This window comes from Calypte anna, chromosome 1 (genome assembly GCF_003957555.1).
Source record: "Calypte anna isolate BGI_N300 chromosome 1, bCalAnn1_v1.p, whole genome shotgun sequence".
NCBI lineage: Eukaryota > Metazoa > Chordata > Aves > Apodiformes > Trochilidae > Calypte > Calypte anna.
This window is the reverse complement of record NC_044244.1, coordinates 78,362,006-78,377,524: the sequence shown is the minus strand read 5'-3', so window position 1 is coordinate 78,377,524 and position 15,519 is coordinate 78,362,006. Positions and strand designations below refer to the sequence as shown.

Below are 15,519 nucleotides of genomic sequence, written 5' to 3'. Positions count from 1 at the left end.
AAGGTATTTTTCTGCCTTCTGGTGATCCAGATTGGTGCACAGGAAGGTCTTATGAGTGCCATAGCTGGCATGGGAGGTCAGAGCCATGTGCTTGAGGGAGGATCAAACCCCTCTTGTAGCAATAAGCAAGGATGTGATTTTCATTCTTAACTTATACTTCCTTAAAGATACTGTTTCCAGCTTGCTTTCAGACAAGTCACATTAAGGAATTATTCTAAAAAAGAAACAACATAAATTAAAGCTAACCTGATACGTTTTTACTTAGTTTCTCTGTTTCCTTGCTGTTTACCCCCACAGTATATACACTACCCCATATATGCACATACTCGCTACAGCCTGGTGAACAAAAACTTGTATAAACCAAATGCTTTCATAAATGAAAGCTTTCATGAATCTTTGTCTTAATTCTTTCTGAAATTCCTGGAAGTCAGACAGTATCTACTGTTATGATTAGAAGTGTGGCCTTCCAGGTCTCATTGAATCCAGATATGAAAAACTATTATTTCTTGTCAGAAACTGAAAAGGACTGCTGCAGTAAAGCCCACTGTACTTCAGTGCAATCATGACTTCTTAGGCTTGATATTTGTGAGAAATGCTTTTACTTTTTTCTTTTAAAAAACTCACACAGCTTCTTCAACTGAGGGCCGGTGCTGAGATATTTCCAGAATGGCAGGTACTCTTCTGCTGGGTTTAATTTACATTGCAGTATAAATTTAAAATGTTCCAGTGACTTCACATTGCAATTGAGTCAATTTAAAATCCTTGCCACCACGTGGGGAAAACTTACTCTTCTATATCCCTAGCTGTGCTTTCTTCTCTCTGCTTTACATAAGCTCTAGTCTGGTAACATCAGTGCTTCAGTTCTTGAAGTTTTCTACCTTGGCCCTCCCTCTGAATTACCCTGCCTTTTTGGCACATTAGTTTTTCACTTTTTATCAACTTGATTCACCTTGCTGCATGAATAGGCAACTGTCCATATTAACACAGAATGACAGGGGTTGTGGCTGAAGGCTGGGAAAGAAGAGAAAGATTTCTTTATGGTGGTGAGGTTATAGTTTGACTTAAGATCTAACAGGAAACTGTGCCTTCACTATTCTAGCCACTGAGTTTAGCCTTCCATAAATAATTCACTTCCATTTTTTTAAAGGTACTACTGTAAATAGTTTGTTAATGTGCATTTGAAGAACTTCTGCGCATAGGTAGTCCTTTAGTTTGCTACTATTTTGCTGTTATTGCTGTCAGGTTTAGATTATGAATGTGAATGAGAATTGCATCCTGTCCCTGCATTGTCCTTTCAGGGACACCTCCCACCAGACCAGGTTGCTCACAGCCCCATCCAACCTGGCCTTGAACGCTTGCAGGGAGGGGCAGTCACAACTTCCCTGGGCAACCTGTGCCAGCATCTCACCACCCTCATATAGTAAAGATTTTCTTCCTAATACCTCATATAAATCTATCCTCTTTCCACTTAAAACTGTTCCCCCTCATCCTGTCACTACGTGACTTTGTATATAGGCCCTCCCCAGCTTTCCTGTAGAACCCCTTCAGGTACTAGAAAGCTACTGGAAGGTTAGGTACCCCTGGAGCCTTCCCTTCTGCAGGCTGATCAATCCCATCTCTTTAAACCAGTCTTAGGAGACATGCTGTAGCCCTCTTTTCATCTTTGGAACCCTCCTCTGGTCTCCTCCTCACAAATTGCGTGAAAATGTTATAATTTCAGCCAGGCCCTTCTGGCTTTCACTGCTACACAACTCTTCATCTTTGGTGAAGAAAGTGATTTTGATACCCGTGGCATCTTGGTATCACTTTGGAGAATGCCAAGAAGAAGACTGAGCTTGAGTGAAACCAGATTGTTCTTTTCTCCTTTAATAATTCAGGGCAGGCCTTGCAATGAAAATAAACAGTTTCTCATTAAGTTGTAGTGCAGGAGAAAGGCTGAGCAGCAGTGTTCTGAAGTCTTCAGGAAATGGAGTTCAGTAAAGCATTTGATTAGAAGACCTTCGGTTTCTGACTTACGTGGGATAAAGGCAGTTCTGGATAATAGGGACATAGTGCACATATCACCTGTTCTCTACAGAGAAAGGTGAAGAAATGCACGCTTGAGAAGGGAAGCTTTTGTGCCTTTTTGTGGAAAAGGATGAATTGTGGCTGAGGTTACAGACATTTAAAATCTTCATGGCATGTTTTCCCACTGTAGTTCTGAAATTTGTGCCTTCCCTTCCTGTACTCAGGAAGATTCAGAGTCACTCTTCTTAGCTTAACTTCCCCATCTTCTGGAAGACAGAATTTTAAGTTTTATCAGAGTGAGAGAGTAGAAAATTTGCATCTAGTGTTTGGAAGTGACTGCTGGAGTCGGATATAGTATACAGTATACACTGACTACTGGAATTCTGTCCTACTTGCCACATTTACAGGTGAAGGACTCTCATAACTGGATTTTGCCTGAAGAAACTGTCAGTGTTGTAAGCAAGTAAATTCTTCGCCTTTTTAAGAAAATTTTTGGCAGAAGGCTGCAGAAACCTTTTTCAAACAAGTCAGAAAAAAATCTAGTGTCAAAGATTTAGTGGAAAAGAGTGGAAACAACTTCAATTAGATGTGGGGGAAAATAGGATCACCTTTCCAAATATTAACAGTATGTCTCATACACCTATGTTCACAGCCCGGCCTGCAAGTTTTCCTCCACAAGAAACATAGGGTGTTACAAAGGGCTTGTTTACCAAAATAAATCTGAAGAGCAGTAGACTTCTTTTTGTCCAAGATCTCACTTTTAAAAGGTTTATCTCACTAAATATATGAACAGTGAGACCATTAATTTTTTGAGGTAGAATTACTAGTGTAATTAATATAAGCCTCAAAGTTTTATGTTAAAACAAGTTGGTATTCATGTGCAGTACTGGATAAAAATTCATGTTTATTCTGACTAATATTCATAGCTTGTTCTATTTTCATCTACATTGTGTCTTCCAGGTGTCACATTTTTAGCACTTTTCATCTTTTGTCTCAGCTTTAGTCTGGAAAAGCAGGAAGAAAAACATAACCAGCATCCTTAGCACAATTCCTGTTTGAGTTCACAAAGGAATACTTGAAATCTTAGTACATAGGGAAGAAGGGTGCAGTTGCTTGATTGTTGCATCAAGAAAGTCATGACCAGTGGAGATTTTTGTTCCCCAGCAGCTGTCTCTTTTAGTAAAGCCCATGCTTAAATTTTGACATTTTTCTTTTGGGGGTTTCCAAATATCAGTTTGTCCAGTGTGCTTTATTGCTGCTGTAGTTGGTTAGTATGTAGTGGTGTATCTTGGTCATTGTTCTTTTGTGGTTGTTTTTTTTTTCTTTTTCTTTTTTTTTTTTTTTTTCCTAACAATGTCCCTGGATGCTTATACATTGTTAAGGTCAGCACAGACGTTATTATGAAGTAGATGAATGTCCATTAAAACCTTGTTAGGAGGTGTTATCATATTTCTTGGCACACAGAATTAATTGAAGCTTGACTTACCGCTTCAGTGGAAGGTGAAGTCATTGCTCAAGGATGCAATGGTAAGTTCCCCTGCTTTTGAATTTTAATCCGATATTCTTGTGGCACTGGATTACTTCTGAGCTGGGTCAGAAGTATTTCTGTCTGGGTCAGAACTGTATTTCTTGTCTGGTGAAAGGTGATTGCCAGCAGCTCTGTATGCTGTATGTAGCCTGTGATTCTTTGTGGGCCAGATGTCAGGTTCTCCTAGAGAAACAATTTGTCAGACCCTGGCCTGGTAAGTTCTGGCAGTGGTATGTATGCATTCTTGCACCATTGTTCTGCATTATAAAAATTACATGGCAATATGATTGTCAAGAATGAGGTTGTAAAGTAAGTCCTTCATCCAATCACCCAGATCTTGCTAGAGCCTTTGCTTGTCATCAATTTGATATTTGTCCTCAATTTAATACCAAAAACTGGTGTTTAATGAATGTACATCCATGCTCCTTTCTAGAGCTAGGTAAGTTGTGTTCACCATTGTTGACTATCATGTAGCACAGCTTGACAAGGGTGTTCTTTGGTGGCTTTATTTATTTATTCTTTCAAATATTTCTTAAAGCTGGTGCTAGTCAGTTGGTTGTCTTACCTGAAGGCTGTCCAGTACATGAAAAAATACATTCTAATGATTGACACTAAGAAATATTACTGAATCTCTAACTATTGCTGAAAACCAAGGGAAAAGTATATACTTCTAGAGGTGGTTTTATATACTGGTCCCTTTTAAGTCTTGGCTTAAGGTGTTTGAGTGCATTATTCTGGAAATTGTACCTTAAACCTCTTTTGAAAGTGGCTGTGGGAATGTAGCTGTCTTATCAATGAGATTCTCAAAGAGATAATGTTTTCCTTCATCTGTCAGATTAGGTATCCAGAGTGAGATGTGCTTATTTAAAAACATTTTTCTCCTTTTTTTGTTACAACTGGTATTCTGAATGTCACTTTGTCCACTGCAAGTTGCATTGCCAAGTTTTTCTGCAAGGATTTTTTAGGGGACAATGAATTGTTGAGGAGAGAAGGGGTTTTTGTTTGTCTCTGAGATCAGCAATTAAAAACCTTTTGACTTTCAAAACTTAAAATCTCCTCTGGGGTGCCAGATTTTACTTAAAATTAATCTTTACATTAATGTTATCCTGTGCTTAAACTCAGAATAAGATTTAATCAGTTAGAGCGAATAAAGACTTTCTGGCCAGCTTCTCCCTTGACATTATTTTATTAGTATCATGGTGTTGCTGACAGATTCAGTCAAAAGCAAGATTTATCTTTAAGTAACTGAAAGAGGGAAAATACCAAAAGACTGAAATTGATTTTCAAGAGTGATTTACTGTGATAGTATTCAGATTGGATCTGATGTAGATATTACAAAATACTGTTTGGCTGACTCATGATCTGACATCCTTTATTGCTAACACTTCTACCTTGAACACAAAGCTCTCTGAAGTTGTCCTTTGTGTGAGATAAATCATTATGTATCTGTCATGCAAAATAAAGCTAACTGACTCTAGAAGTGCTTTTTTCACTGCTCATCACACACTGTGATAAGCATATTTTAATTTAATTTCCATGAAGGGAAGCTGGAGCTGGACATCCCTGCACACCAGAACTCAACAAATGTTCAGTTCATTTCAGTTTGAGGACTGTGAATACACTTTAGCCCCAATTTAGAGAAGAAGAAAAGTTCAAGCATGGAAGCATTTTAAAAAGAAAAGACTGAAGGAAAGAAAGAAAGACTCTTACCCCAAAGACAGGAACTACAGAGAGTCTTGATTTACTTACTGCTACGTACCACAGTCCACTACCTAATTGCTTTCTAGTTGCACTGGTTGCAACCCTTGAGAGTATCTAGGTACTTCCACAGTTGCTGAAGAAGGTAGAGGCTGGAGAGAAATAAGGCTTCAATGGCTAACATAGCTTAAGGTTTTTTGAGAGGTTGGTGTTTCTCATGAAAAAAAAAGAACGGACTACTGTGATAAATGATACCAGCTTTTTGAGCAGTGTTACCTGATGGAAGCAAGTCATCAACTGCTTGGTTACCTGTAGAGCTTGTTGATTTCAGGGGGGTGTCTTAGGATGGGGAACGCAGAGCAGTTCTGTAATAGTGTTTGTCAAAAAGAATGTTACAGGTTTTACGATAACCGTGGAAAAAATAGGATACCCACCCAGATTCCTTCTTCTGCTCTTGGTCTCCTCGTTCATTTATTTGATACTTGAATGCTGGGGAGGTACATACACAGTGTGTGAAACATCTCATGGAAGGGAAGACTGAGATTGGGAGAGTTTAACTATTTATTATATTAGTTTGTAAATAAAATTTGCTTAGTAATGATGTAAAAATTAAGGTGCACAGTTTTTCTTTGGTTGAATGAACCTTTTTCTTAAGAAATGGCTGTTCCTATCCTAAACTAGCATAGAAGTTTCCTATTGAAAAGCACTATTTAGAGTTTTATTTTAGGTTGACTGGGAGTACAGCCTCCTGAATGGGTATGTCAAAAGCACCTGTAATATTTTATGATCCTCCTGAACCTTTCACACATGGAAATCCAAGTGCATTATGAGTGGAGGGGAATTGCCTACAGATGTATAGAATTGAAAGAGTGGAGGGACAATGCAGAAAAGCACCTTTTGAAATTGCAGTAAGCTTTTACTCTGTGCCTTCCAGAGTTACTTCCCTTTTTCTCTCCACTGGACAAAGCTGTCTGCTTCAGAAGAGTCACTGCTGTTAATTGTCTGGTGGGATTTGATTTTTGGCTATGTCTAGCAAAGGTGACATTATGAGGAATTCTTTGCATGATATGATCCTATATGTGATCCTGTGTATGTCACGGAAGTGCATCACTGTCATGACTGTGCCATTTGATGTTTAGGTGAAGAAAAATGAAGTGAAAATTCAGTCTTCATAAATATTGCCTAGTCACAGCCAACATGATAGGTCATGATTTTAGTAACTCAAAGCGTACTTTGTTTGTTTAAACATATCATCTCTTCATGTTCCCTGTGTCTTGGTTTTAAATCATTTATTGTGTTATATTAGCCACAGGCTTTTAGGGCCTGGATTTGAGACTTTAAATGAAAGATCAGTCCTTTAAAAAGACCTCTTTGCTCATCCAAGACCAAGGCTGAAGCTGTCTGTGGTGTAGGAGGTGGTAGTGCTAACAGTTTTCATGTTGCAGACAGTTGACTAAGGCCTGTTTATCAGAAAGTAAGGAAAAATCTGTCCTCAATGTGCAGCTGAGAGCTTTTGTTTTGCTTGTATATAAAAATCTGTCTCAGAATGTCTGTGGAGTATAAGGGGTAGGTATACTTACAGTGGGATAAAGTGACATCAACTGAGGCCATAAGACTGCTTCACTCTTGGGCCAACTTAGGACTTAACTTGCTGTAGCCTTTTTCTGCTTCTCCCAAGCTACAAGTCTCATTTGGTCATGAGACTGGCTGCTTGGCTTCAGCTTCAAGACAGCCTTTTTACTCCAGCTCTGTTGGCTGTGACTGCAGAAAAGTGAAATCTGCATTGTGTTATGGTACCTTTTTTTTGTTTTCCATAATTTTGTTTTGAATGAGAGGTTAAGTTTCTTAATTCTGCTTCTGTGGCATTGACATTATTACCATCTAAGAAGAGACAACAGGGCTTGGAAAAAAGAAATAGAGAAGACCCCATCCTTCTCTTAGCTCTAAGTGAGACAAATCTAAACTTCTGAAGTTAGACAATTAACTAAGAATTCAATTGCCTTTTTTTTTTTCACTGCAGTATACATGAAGCTTAAGATCTGAACCTGCTATGACTGACCCAGACGTCCTCACTGAGGTCCCAGCAGCTCTCAAGCGTCTTGCCAAATATGTGGTGCGTGGCTTCTATGGCATTGAGCATGCTTTGGCTCTGGACATTCTCATCAGGAATCCCTGTGTGAAGGAAGAGGACATGTTAGAGCTCCTTAAGTTTGATAGGAAGCAGCTGCGGGCTGTCCTTAACACCCTCAAAGGTGACAAGTTCATCAAATGCAGGATGAGGGTAGAGACGGCTCCAGACGGCAAAACCACCCGTCACAACTACTACTTCATCAACTACCGCCTCCTGGTTAACGTGGTGAAGTACAAGCTGGACCACATGAGGAGGAGGATTGAGACAGATGAAAGAGACTCCACAAATCGTGCCTCTTTTAAATGCCCCATTTGCTTCAGCACTTTCACAGACCTGGAAGCCAACCAGCTGTTTGACCCCAGGACAGGTAAGAGTAGGGGTAGCAGAATGCTCTTGTTCTCTCCTTTGCAAGTGCTGGGCTATAAGGAAACAGTCTTAGGAAAGTTCTCTTGACTTTGACTGGAGCTAGAGGGCAGTCTGTTTCTGCAGGTGATAAATGTTGAAGCAGAATACAAAAGGAATGTATACAGGTTTATACAGTCTGTACAAGTAAACAGCAGTGCTGCTAAGATGCTGGGTAGACAAGCAGTAGAGGAATGGAGGTTTTATCACTATCAAATTCAGGGATGAATAAGTCAATCTGTCCTTGTTGGAAGCTGATGGATTGTAAACTGTGTGACTTACTGGTAGTTTTCAGAGAGGACATATGTATAGTTGACTTTGGTATGCAAAGTTTTTTTAATTTAGAGATGATCATGCAAGCAGCGAGTTGTTAACTGTTTAATTTTCTTCTAGACAGTTCATTGTACTGCACAACCTTGCTTCCTCAGTGTAAAGCAATCTCATGAAAGTTAAAAGAAATTAATTACAAATTGGTCTGTGGTTGGGAGTAAACAAGGTTCTTTTTCAAGTGTGTGTCTCAGTGGAAGGTGCATATCTGTCTACTGTGTATGAGATGAGAAACTTCTGGGTGTCATTGTCTGCAGGAGTGGGCCAAATACTTAGTGCTTCTGTGCCAGAAGAGGAAAGGAACAATACCTGCACCTGTTGAGATCATATTTTGTTAGCCTAATGTGGGATTATTTAGGGAGGAAGGTGTGAAGCAGGGGTTGGGTGTTAGGCTTTCACCTCATGATTTCATTTCTTTAGGTTTTAATTTTTCTTTTGGATTATTTGGCCTGATCTTACTTTTTCACACACACACACAAAGAGAGAGAGAGAGAGAGAGAGAGAAAGTCAGGAGAGCTCTCAGAAACAGTGGAATGTGGTACTTTGCATAAGGTATCATACTGAGAAACTGTAAAAATTCACTGTTTAGTGGTATTGAGGCTTTTATTCTTAAGGGTACTGATCTAATCTACTTTGGAGGAGGGCCTATTATTTTCCCTCTTTCTTGCCACCAAAAATCAAATGCTGTGGAACTCTTTTGCCTTCAACAACCATGAAATAGGTATTTAGTACTAGAGAAGCAGAATCCACTAAGTAAAGTAGCAGATGTTGCTGTAATCCAGTGCAGCTTTCTGGATAGAAGTTACTCCTTCATGGAGCACCAAAACCAGCAGTACCAGCACGGATTTTCTTTACTCACCACTGAGTACAGAAACAATGTGCTCTCTACAGTAATGTTCCCTTCTGGCAGCTGCAGTCATGGTGTTGGGCTGAATGGGAGTAATGCTTTTGCATTTACTTCAGTTATGGGAACGTAGAGAACTGGTGCAGAGAAAAAATGTGGAGCGTAATGTGAGTCACTCATCCCAAGGGATCTGTAAAACTTGGAAGGTGAGTCCTCCTGGCCTGCGTGGGTGGTGAGTTCCAAGAGCAAAGAATTTGCTGTCGAGGAGATGCAGAAGGCAATAATGCTGGGATTTGGCTTTGACAGCAAGGCCTGTGCTTCAGGAACTAATGAGGTCAGCTAAGGATTTGTCTGCGGTATAGGAACTGTGTGCCTCCACAGTGAAAATCATTCACTGGCATGTGGAGTGTTTTTCAGTTTTGCTGATGGAAGGAAAGATTGAGTACTGTTCAATTACCAGTACCAGCAATTCCCAGCAGTTGGTTTCTGTCAGTATTCATGCAAATTACAATATAGCTGGTTCACTTTCAGTAAGAATGTACCTGCCTAGAATTTACCTATATTCTGTTCGGCCATATGACTTTTAAGTCAGTATTTTCTTTATCTAGATAGGACATGATGATGATGTTTTTTCTCAAGAGCTTTTACATGGAGTACCAGTTTGCATAGGGCTCTCCACTTACTGTTTAAGAAGGTCTCCTACTACATTTTGAACCCATGAGGTAGTTTCCATTCTGTTTCCATTCTGGGTAAGTAGGTGGACAGTTTTATTTGTTGGGGGTTTTTTTTGTGTGTGAATAGCTGCTTTATATTGCAGGGAATTATGTTGTGTGCATGTTTCCTGCTCCTCTGGAATTCCGTACTAGAAATGAACTTGAGGCACTTTTGGATCTCTCACAAACGAACTTGTGAGGACAAAGCATGAAGAGGAACAAAGTTTGTCAGACAGTGAATAGCAAACCTTTTCCAAGGATGTCTCGGGCCCTTATCAGCACTATACAGAAACCTCTCCTGCTCACTGAAGTTCAGTTGCTGAAGGGTAGCTGAAGGCCACATGAATTTCAGTCACGACTGACCTAAGCTGCTCCTGGATTGCAGCCATGCTGATAAAATTTACAAATTAAAAGGCCTGCAGGGCCAAAGTCTGTTAGTCCATGGCTCAAGCAGAGCATGGAAGTCATCCTTTGCACTGGTCTGGACCAAGCTGCTCTTTAATTGGCGGTCTGTTGTTAAAAGACATCCTGTTTCACTGTCTGCTTTTTATCCTTGTCACTCAGAGATGGAGATGGTTTAGATGTCCTGTGCTTGCTTCTACTTTGCTTTCCCCTCCCCTAGTTAGAACTCAAATGCAAACTCTGATCAATTGTTGTAGAATGAAGGGGTTAGAAAGGTTATTGCTCCTTCACTTCCTTATCAGCGATAGCGAGGAGGTTTCAAGAATGTCTCCATGCCTCTCATCATTCTATTGCAACTTGTGAATTAAGAGTGCTTGCTTGTGAAGAGTCTGTCCATAAGCTGAATCTCTGGTGCTCTTTTTACCACAGGATCTGTGTCTATCTCTCAGCTTTAGCAAAGGTCAGTTTCTTACAGGTTACCATCTGTCAAATGGAGGGTTTGTTTTTTTTAGCTCTATGCTTTACTCCATTTGTGAACAAATTTAAAATAAACAAATAATATCACACTCTTCTTTGTGGTGGTTTTACTGTTGTCTCCAAAGAAGCAGTGACAGTTGCTTCTGCTTTTAGAGGCAAACACATTGGTTGCAGCATGTTTTTATTTTGCAAGTTTGCTGTGGAAACTTGTAGCAAAGCTAAGAACTTTCTGATTCAAGAAGTGATGAAATTCCAGTTTGCCCATTGATCTGGTTGTGCCTTTGATGGGAATTGGCACAGACTGGGTTGTTACAGGCTGAGTCGACAGTTCTTTCCCACTTTTGTGTTTAGAGATCTACAGAAAGAAAAGCACTAATGCTGTATGAATTAAAAGCAGTTTACTTCTAGCCTTGTGTTTGAGATGGGATGGCTGAGAAAGCAAAAAGATTGTTGTTTCCATGGAAGACCCTATAGGCATCTGAAATACAGATTGCTGTCTTTCACTTGTGCCATTGTTTGCTGTCTAACCTGTGCTCTTGGTAGTTCATCCACCTTTGTTCTGCATGGTAGTAATTTCATGCAACTACTGTTGTGATGGAGCTTCGTGCAGGTGGAAAGCTGCAACCATTCCCTGAAGCAAGGGCTATCTCTTAAAGCAAAGATGTAAAAGAGTTTAATTGAGTAACAGTAAGAAAAGCCAGGTGTTTATTACATACTGTGAATAACACTGCTGAACTCTGTCTATTCGCACAGCCCACCAGGGCTGATAGTGGACACTGGCATAAAGGACACTGGGTTTTCAAGTGTTTGACCTTGATTTTACACAGACCTATGGGATGAGTTTTCTTCTCTGTGCTTTTAAATGTAGAAACTACAGAAATTTGCTTTCTGTAAGCCAGTTCCTGAAACTGAAGAGTAATCTAAGCAACTCAATACCATCTTGTGGCTTGGATTTTTAAAATAAAACTCAGAGAGAACTAAATGTGCAGAAATCTCTTCTGTGGTGTGTAGGGGGAAGGACAGGAGGAGCTGCAATGTCTCACCCAGCAGAGGGAGCTGCCTTCTTTTCTCTATACACATGGGCTCATGTTGACTGATTTATTTAATGTCACAAGACTGGAGATTACATTCATGGGTATGTGTTCTATAGTGTGATTGATTAATTGGATGTGACTGGGGAAGGTTCCTATGTATCCCATCCTTATACCCTAATCATATTTGTAAATCTAGCATAGTGTTGGAGTTGACTGTCAAATTCAAGGTCAATTTGAAATAAAGTATGTGACTAGTAACCACAAAAGGCAGAGTAGGGTTGAAGTGAAGGAATGACAAAACTGGGATATTGCAGTGCATCACACTGTTATTTAGCTCTGGACTTCCTTAGGTATCCTAAATCCCAACTGTATCAGGATACTGTGTAGTAGATGAATTTGATTTGTAGTAGATGAATCAGTGTAGTAGATGAATTTGATATTAGAAAGAAAATAAAAAGCTAGATAAAGAAGTTTGTCCCCTGTTCTCTTCTACCTGTGAAGAATAATTAATTTCCAGTCTTGTGATTCTTCACTTCTGTAACTGTGAAGAAAATCATAATGTTAACAGTATCTTGTAACTACAGTTGGTCTCTCTTATATACACCTATTCAGTATGTTTCTTCACCATAACATTCAGTCATATAAGATGTGAATAATAGTGGAAAAAAAAAAAAAGATGGAAGATAAGTGGGTAATGTGATTCAGGAAGATGATGCTGTTGGGATATTCTTAATTGCAGTTGTAATCACTGGAGTCTTTTGTTGCTGTTGGAATTCATAGCAGCTCATTAGTTGTCTCCTCTTTGCCCTCCCACAGTTTGCTTTTGTTTTGGTGAATGATTTGTGGATATAGCTATCTTAGAGTTCCTGAAGATGCTCTGGAATGCAAAATACACTGTGTATTCAAATCCTATTCTTACTCTGTTTGCAGATGTGAAATGTTGCCAGATTGAAGGTGGCGATATCATTTTTGCAGAAGGGAAGACAACACCTTGAATTTCATTTTAACCCCACTGTTTTACTGTCAGCCTCTCACATGTCATTTGTGTACTTCATAACAGAATTGCATACCGTGTGTTCAAAGGCTGGTTTTCTGTACCTGTCACAAGGCACCTTATATCACATTCAGACAGCCTGTGTGCAGCTGAGCTTTTGTGTGGTTCAGGCCCTGTTAGGGAGATCAGAAATTTGAGCAGCCTTTGATTTTTTGCATTGGTCTTAGGTGTTGTCTTCTGGAGCTACTGCCTTTTCTTCTGATAGCTCAGCTTCTCACTTCATTCCCAGTGAGCTATTTGGATCACATCTGTCTTGTCATCTTGTTTTGAATTTCTGCTTCCTCAGGCAAAAATTCTACACTCATGTCAAATTTTCCTAATATGATTCAAATTACTTTTGAACCTATTGTTAATCTTTCCTATGCTTCACATTCTCACTGTTTTTCACCCTACCTTTTCTTGTGGAGCTCTTGTATCCATTTCTGGTACATCTCCTTCTGTGTCCTGTAACATCCAGCCATTAGAAAGAAAGAAATAAAATCATAGAATCATAGTATGATTTGGGTTGAAAGGGACCTTAAGGGTCATATAGTTTGAACTCCTCTGCCATGGGCAGGGACACTTTCTATTAAACCGGGGTGCTCAAAGCCCCATCCAGCCTGAACGTGAGCAGTTCCAGGGAGGGTAAAGCCACAGCTTCCCTGGGCAGCTTGTACCAGTGTCTTTTCCACTCTCACTGTAAAGAATTTCTTTCTAATGTCTAATCTAAATATACCCTCTTTCAGTTCGACATTGTTCTTCCTCATCCTGTAACTCCATGCCCTTGGAAAAAGTCCCTTCCCAGCTTTCCTGTAGGCCACTTAGGGTACTGGAAGGCTGCTATAAGGTGTCTCTGCTTCTCCAGGCTGAACAACACCAACTCTTTCAACCTATCTTCAAAGGAGAGGTACTGCAGGCCTCCTCATTTACATGGTCCTCCTATGGAGATGCTCCAAGAGCTCCTGTCCTTCCTATGTTAGGAACAAAATAATAGTCCTATTTGATATTTATGTTGTTGATTCTTGTGCTTTAGTTTCCATCATTTTCAGAAGAGTCATTCTGCATAGCTTTGTCTACCATGTACTGCCATGTGTGTGCTATATGATATTACTACTTCAACAATTTGCAGCTTTTTAGTAGCCAAAATCAGGACTTAAGAGTCTTTTTGTAAATTGGCATACCAGAAACTTCCTTTGAAAAGGAAAGGATTCAGAGCAGTTCTGCTTTGAATAACTTCAAATTCTGTGAAGATTTTAATTCTTGTTAGCTTCCCAAGTGTATGTAAGCCCATCAGTGTGATTTTTCTGGACTTTAAAGGCACATTTTGTTTGTCTGTGTCACAACTGAGAGCTTTTTGACAAACACCAACAGGAGAAAACTGCCCATGCTCTGCTTAGTTTCTCTGTTCCTATTCAAATTTCTGGCAAAAGCTGTAAGAGTATTCCTGTCAGCTTTACTCTGCTTCAGCTTGATAAGGTCTGGAGCCACAGGGGAGGGAAAACTGAGGAAAACATACCAGAATTAATGCACGTTTTTCTAAAAGAATATATTTCAGAATTTCTTACAAGGGATGTAGGTTACATCTGTAACTTGAACACATTCCCTCTGGGTTGGACACCCTGTCTGAAAGATAACCACCATCTAGTCTAACCACAGACTGCTCATCTTGGTGATAGAAGTAGGTGAAGGTACTGTCAGAGCCTGTGCTATGCAGATCAGAGTGGAGGACTATAAATCACTGGAGTAACTCAGAAAAGCTATTGTCTGCAGAGTTCTAGCTAGTCACTTCTCTGTATTCCACACTGACCTCTGACTGGTGTGCTGTCTCTCTCAGATTAAAAAAGGTATCTGATAAAGTCATGTCCTGACTTACAGTATTGGTACCATTTTATTTCTTGTGGCTTCAAAGGACATTTTATTATTAGAAGCGTGAGAAATAGTTGCCCCTCAAGTAAAGGTTATCTATCACTTTAACTTTTCTTTTGGCATTGCAAATTGAAATAGATAACAGCAAGAAGGTGCCTGTAAAATCTGTGAATACTGCTAAGCCATTTGTAGTGATGAATGCTGAACTGCAGCACTCCTATCTTTTACTCTAGTAACTTGCTGTTCTTTTGCATCCTTGGTAATACCATCTGGGAAGCGTGTCATGTGTCATCCTTTTAGGCATGGGTACCTATAAGTCAGATCAGGAGGTCATGTAGAATCATGTGCTTGTGTTGAAGTCTCTGCTGTTTGCTGTTGGATGCAACTAGGGGGTATAGTATGATAGCTGAGTTGGTATTTTAGCCTAATTTTCTTGGTTGTAGTATATTTAAAAAAAAAAAAAAAAGAAAACTTCTTTAGTTCCTAATGAGCTTACTTTGGTTATTCCCTCTGTCCAGTTGTGTTTTTCTCTGCTTACTGTCTGGATTAATTTATCCACATTAGGACAGAAGGAAGAACTGTCAGCTCAGCGCTGCTGAGATGGTTCATGTGAGCTGGAGCAGAAATAGCTCTTACTGAGAAAAGGAAAGGATTCCTCTCTTCTTTTCAAGTTTTGTATTGAATGCATATGTCATCTGATACTTCAGAATAATCAATAATTTGATGTGTGTCTGATGAAGTCCATTTTTTTAGTGTTTAATTTACCTATTCTAGAGAAATGGTTTTGAATGCTCAAATATTCTTTTACTGTATTTTTAATTTAATTGGGCTAAAAATGATCTGCCCGGTGAGATGAATGAGCAGCTCAGTGTTCCTTTAGATAAAATAAAATGATGTTTGTTTTTTTTTTTCTTTTTAAAATGTGAAATGTTAAATTGCTCCTTTATTCTAATTGCCAACCTAGGTCAGCAGGCAGGGGAAACTGTAGCATGAAACATTACTGTGAAATGTGAGCACAAATCTGATCAATATCTTTTGAATTTTCTGGAGTTTGCTA

At 39.5% G+C, this 15,519-nt stretch overlaps 1 protein-coding gene across 3 annotated transcripts in view; it reads left to right on the top strand.

Annotated features, from left to right (window-relative positions):
• The window catches only part of GTF2E1 (general transcription factor IIE subunit 1), a 52,591-nt gene that overhangs the window by 1,903 nt on the left and 35,169 nt on the right, over window positions 1-15,519 (top strand). For 2 of the 3 annotated variants that reach the window (XM_030455199.1, XM_030453691.1), the window contains exon 2: window positions 7,254-7,731. In XM_030455199.1, coding sequence (XP_030311059.1) covers window positions 7,284-7,731 — 448 coding nt within the window. In that variant the 5' untranslated portion in view covers window positions 7,254-7,283. Of the gene's footprint in view, window positions 1-3,471; window positions 3,535-7,253; window positions 7,732-15,519 lie in introns of all 3 variants that reach the window. The other variant, XM_030454460.1, reaches the window with a different exon arrangement.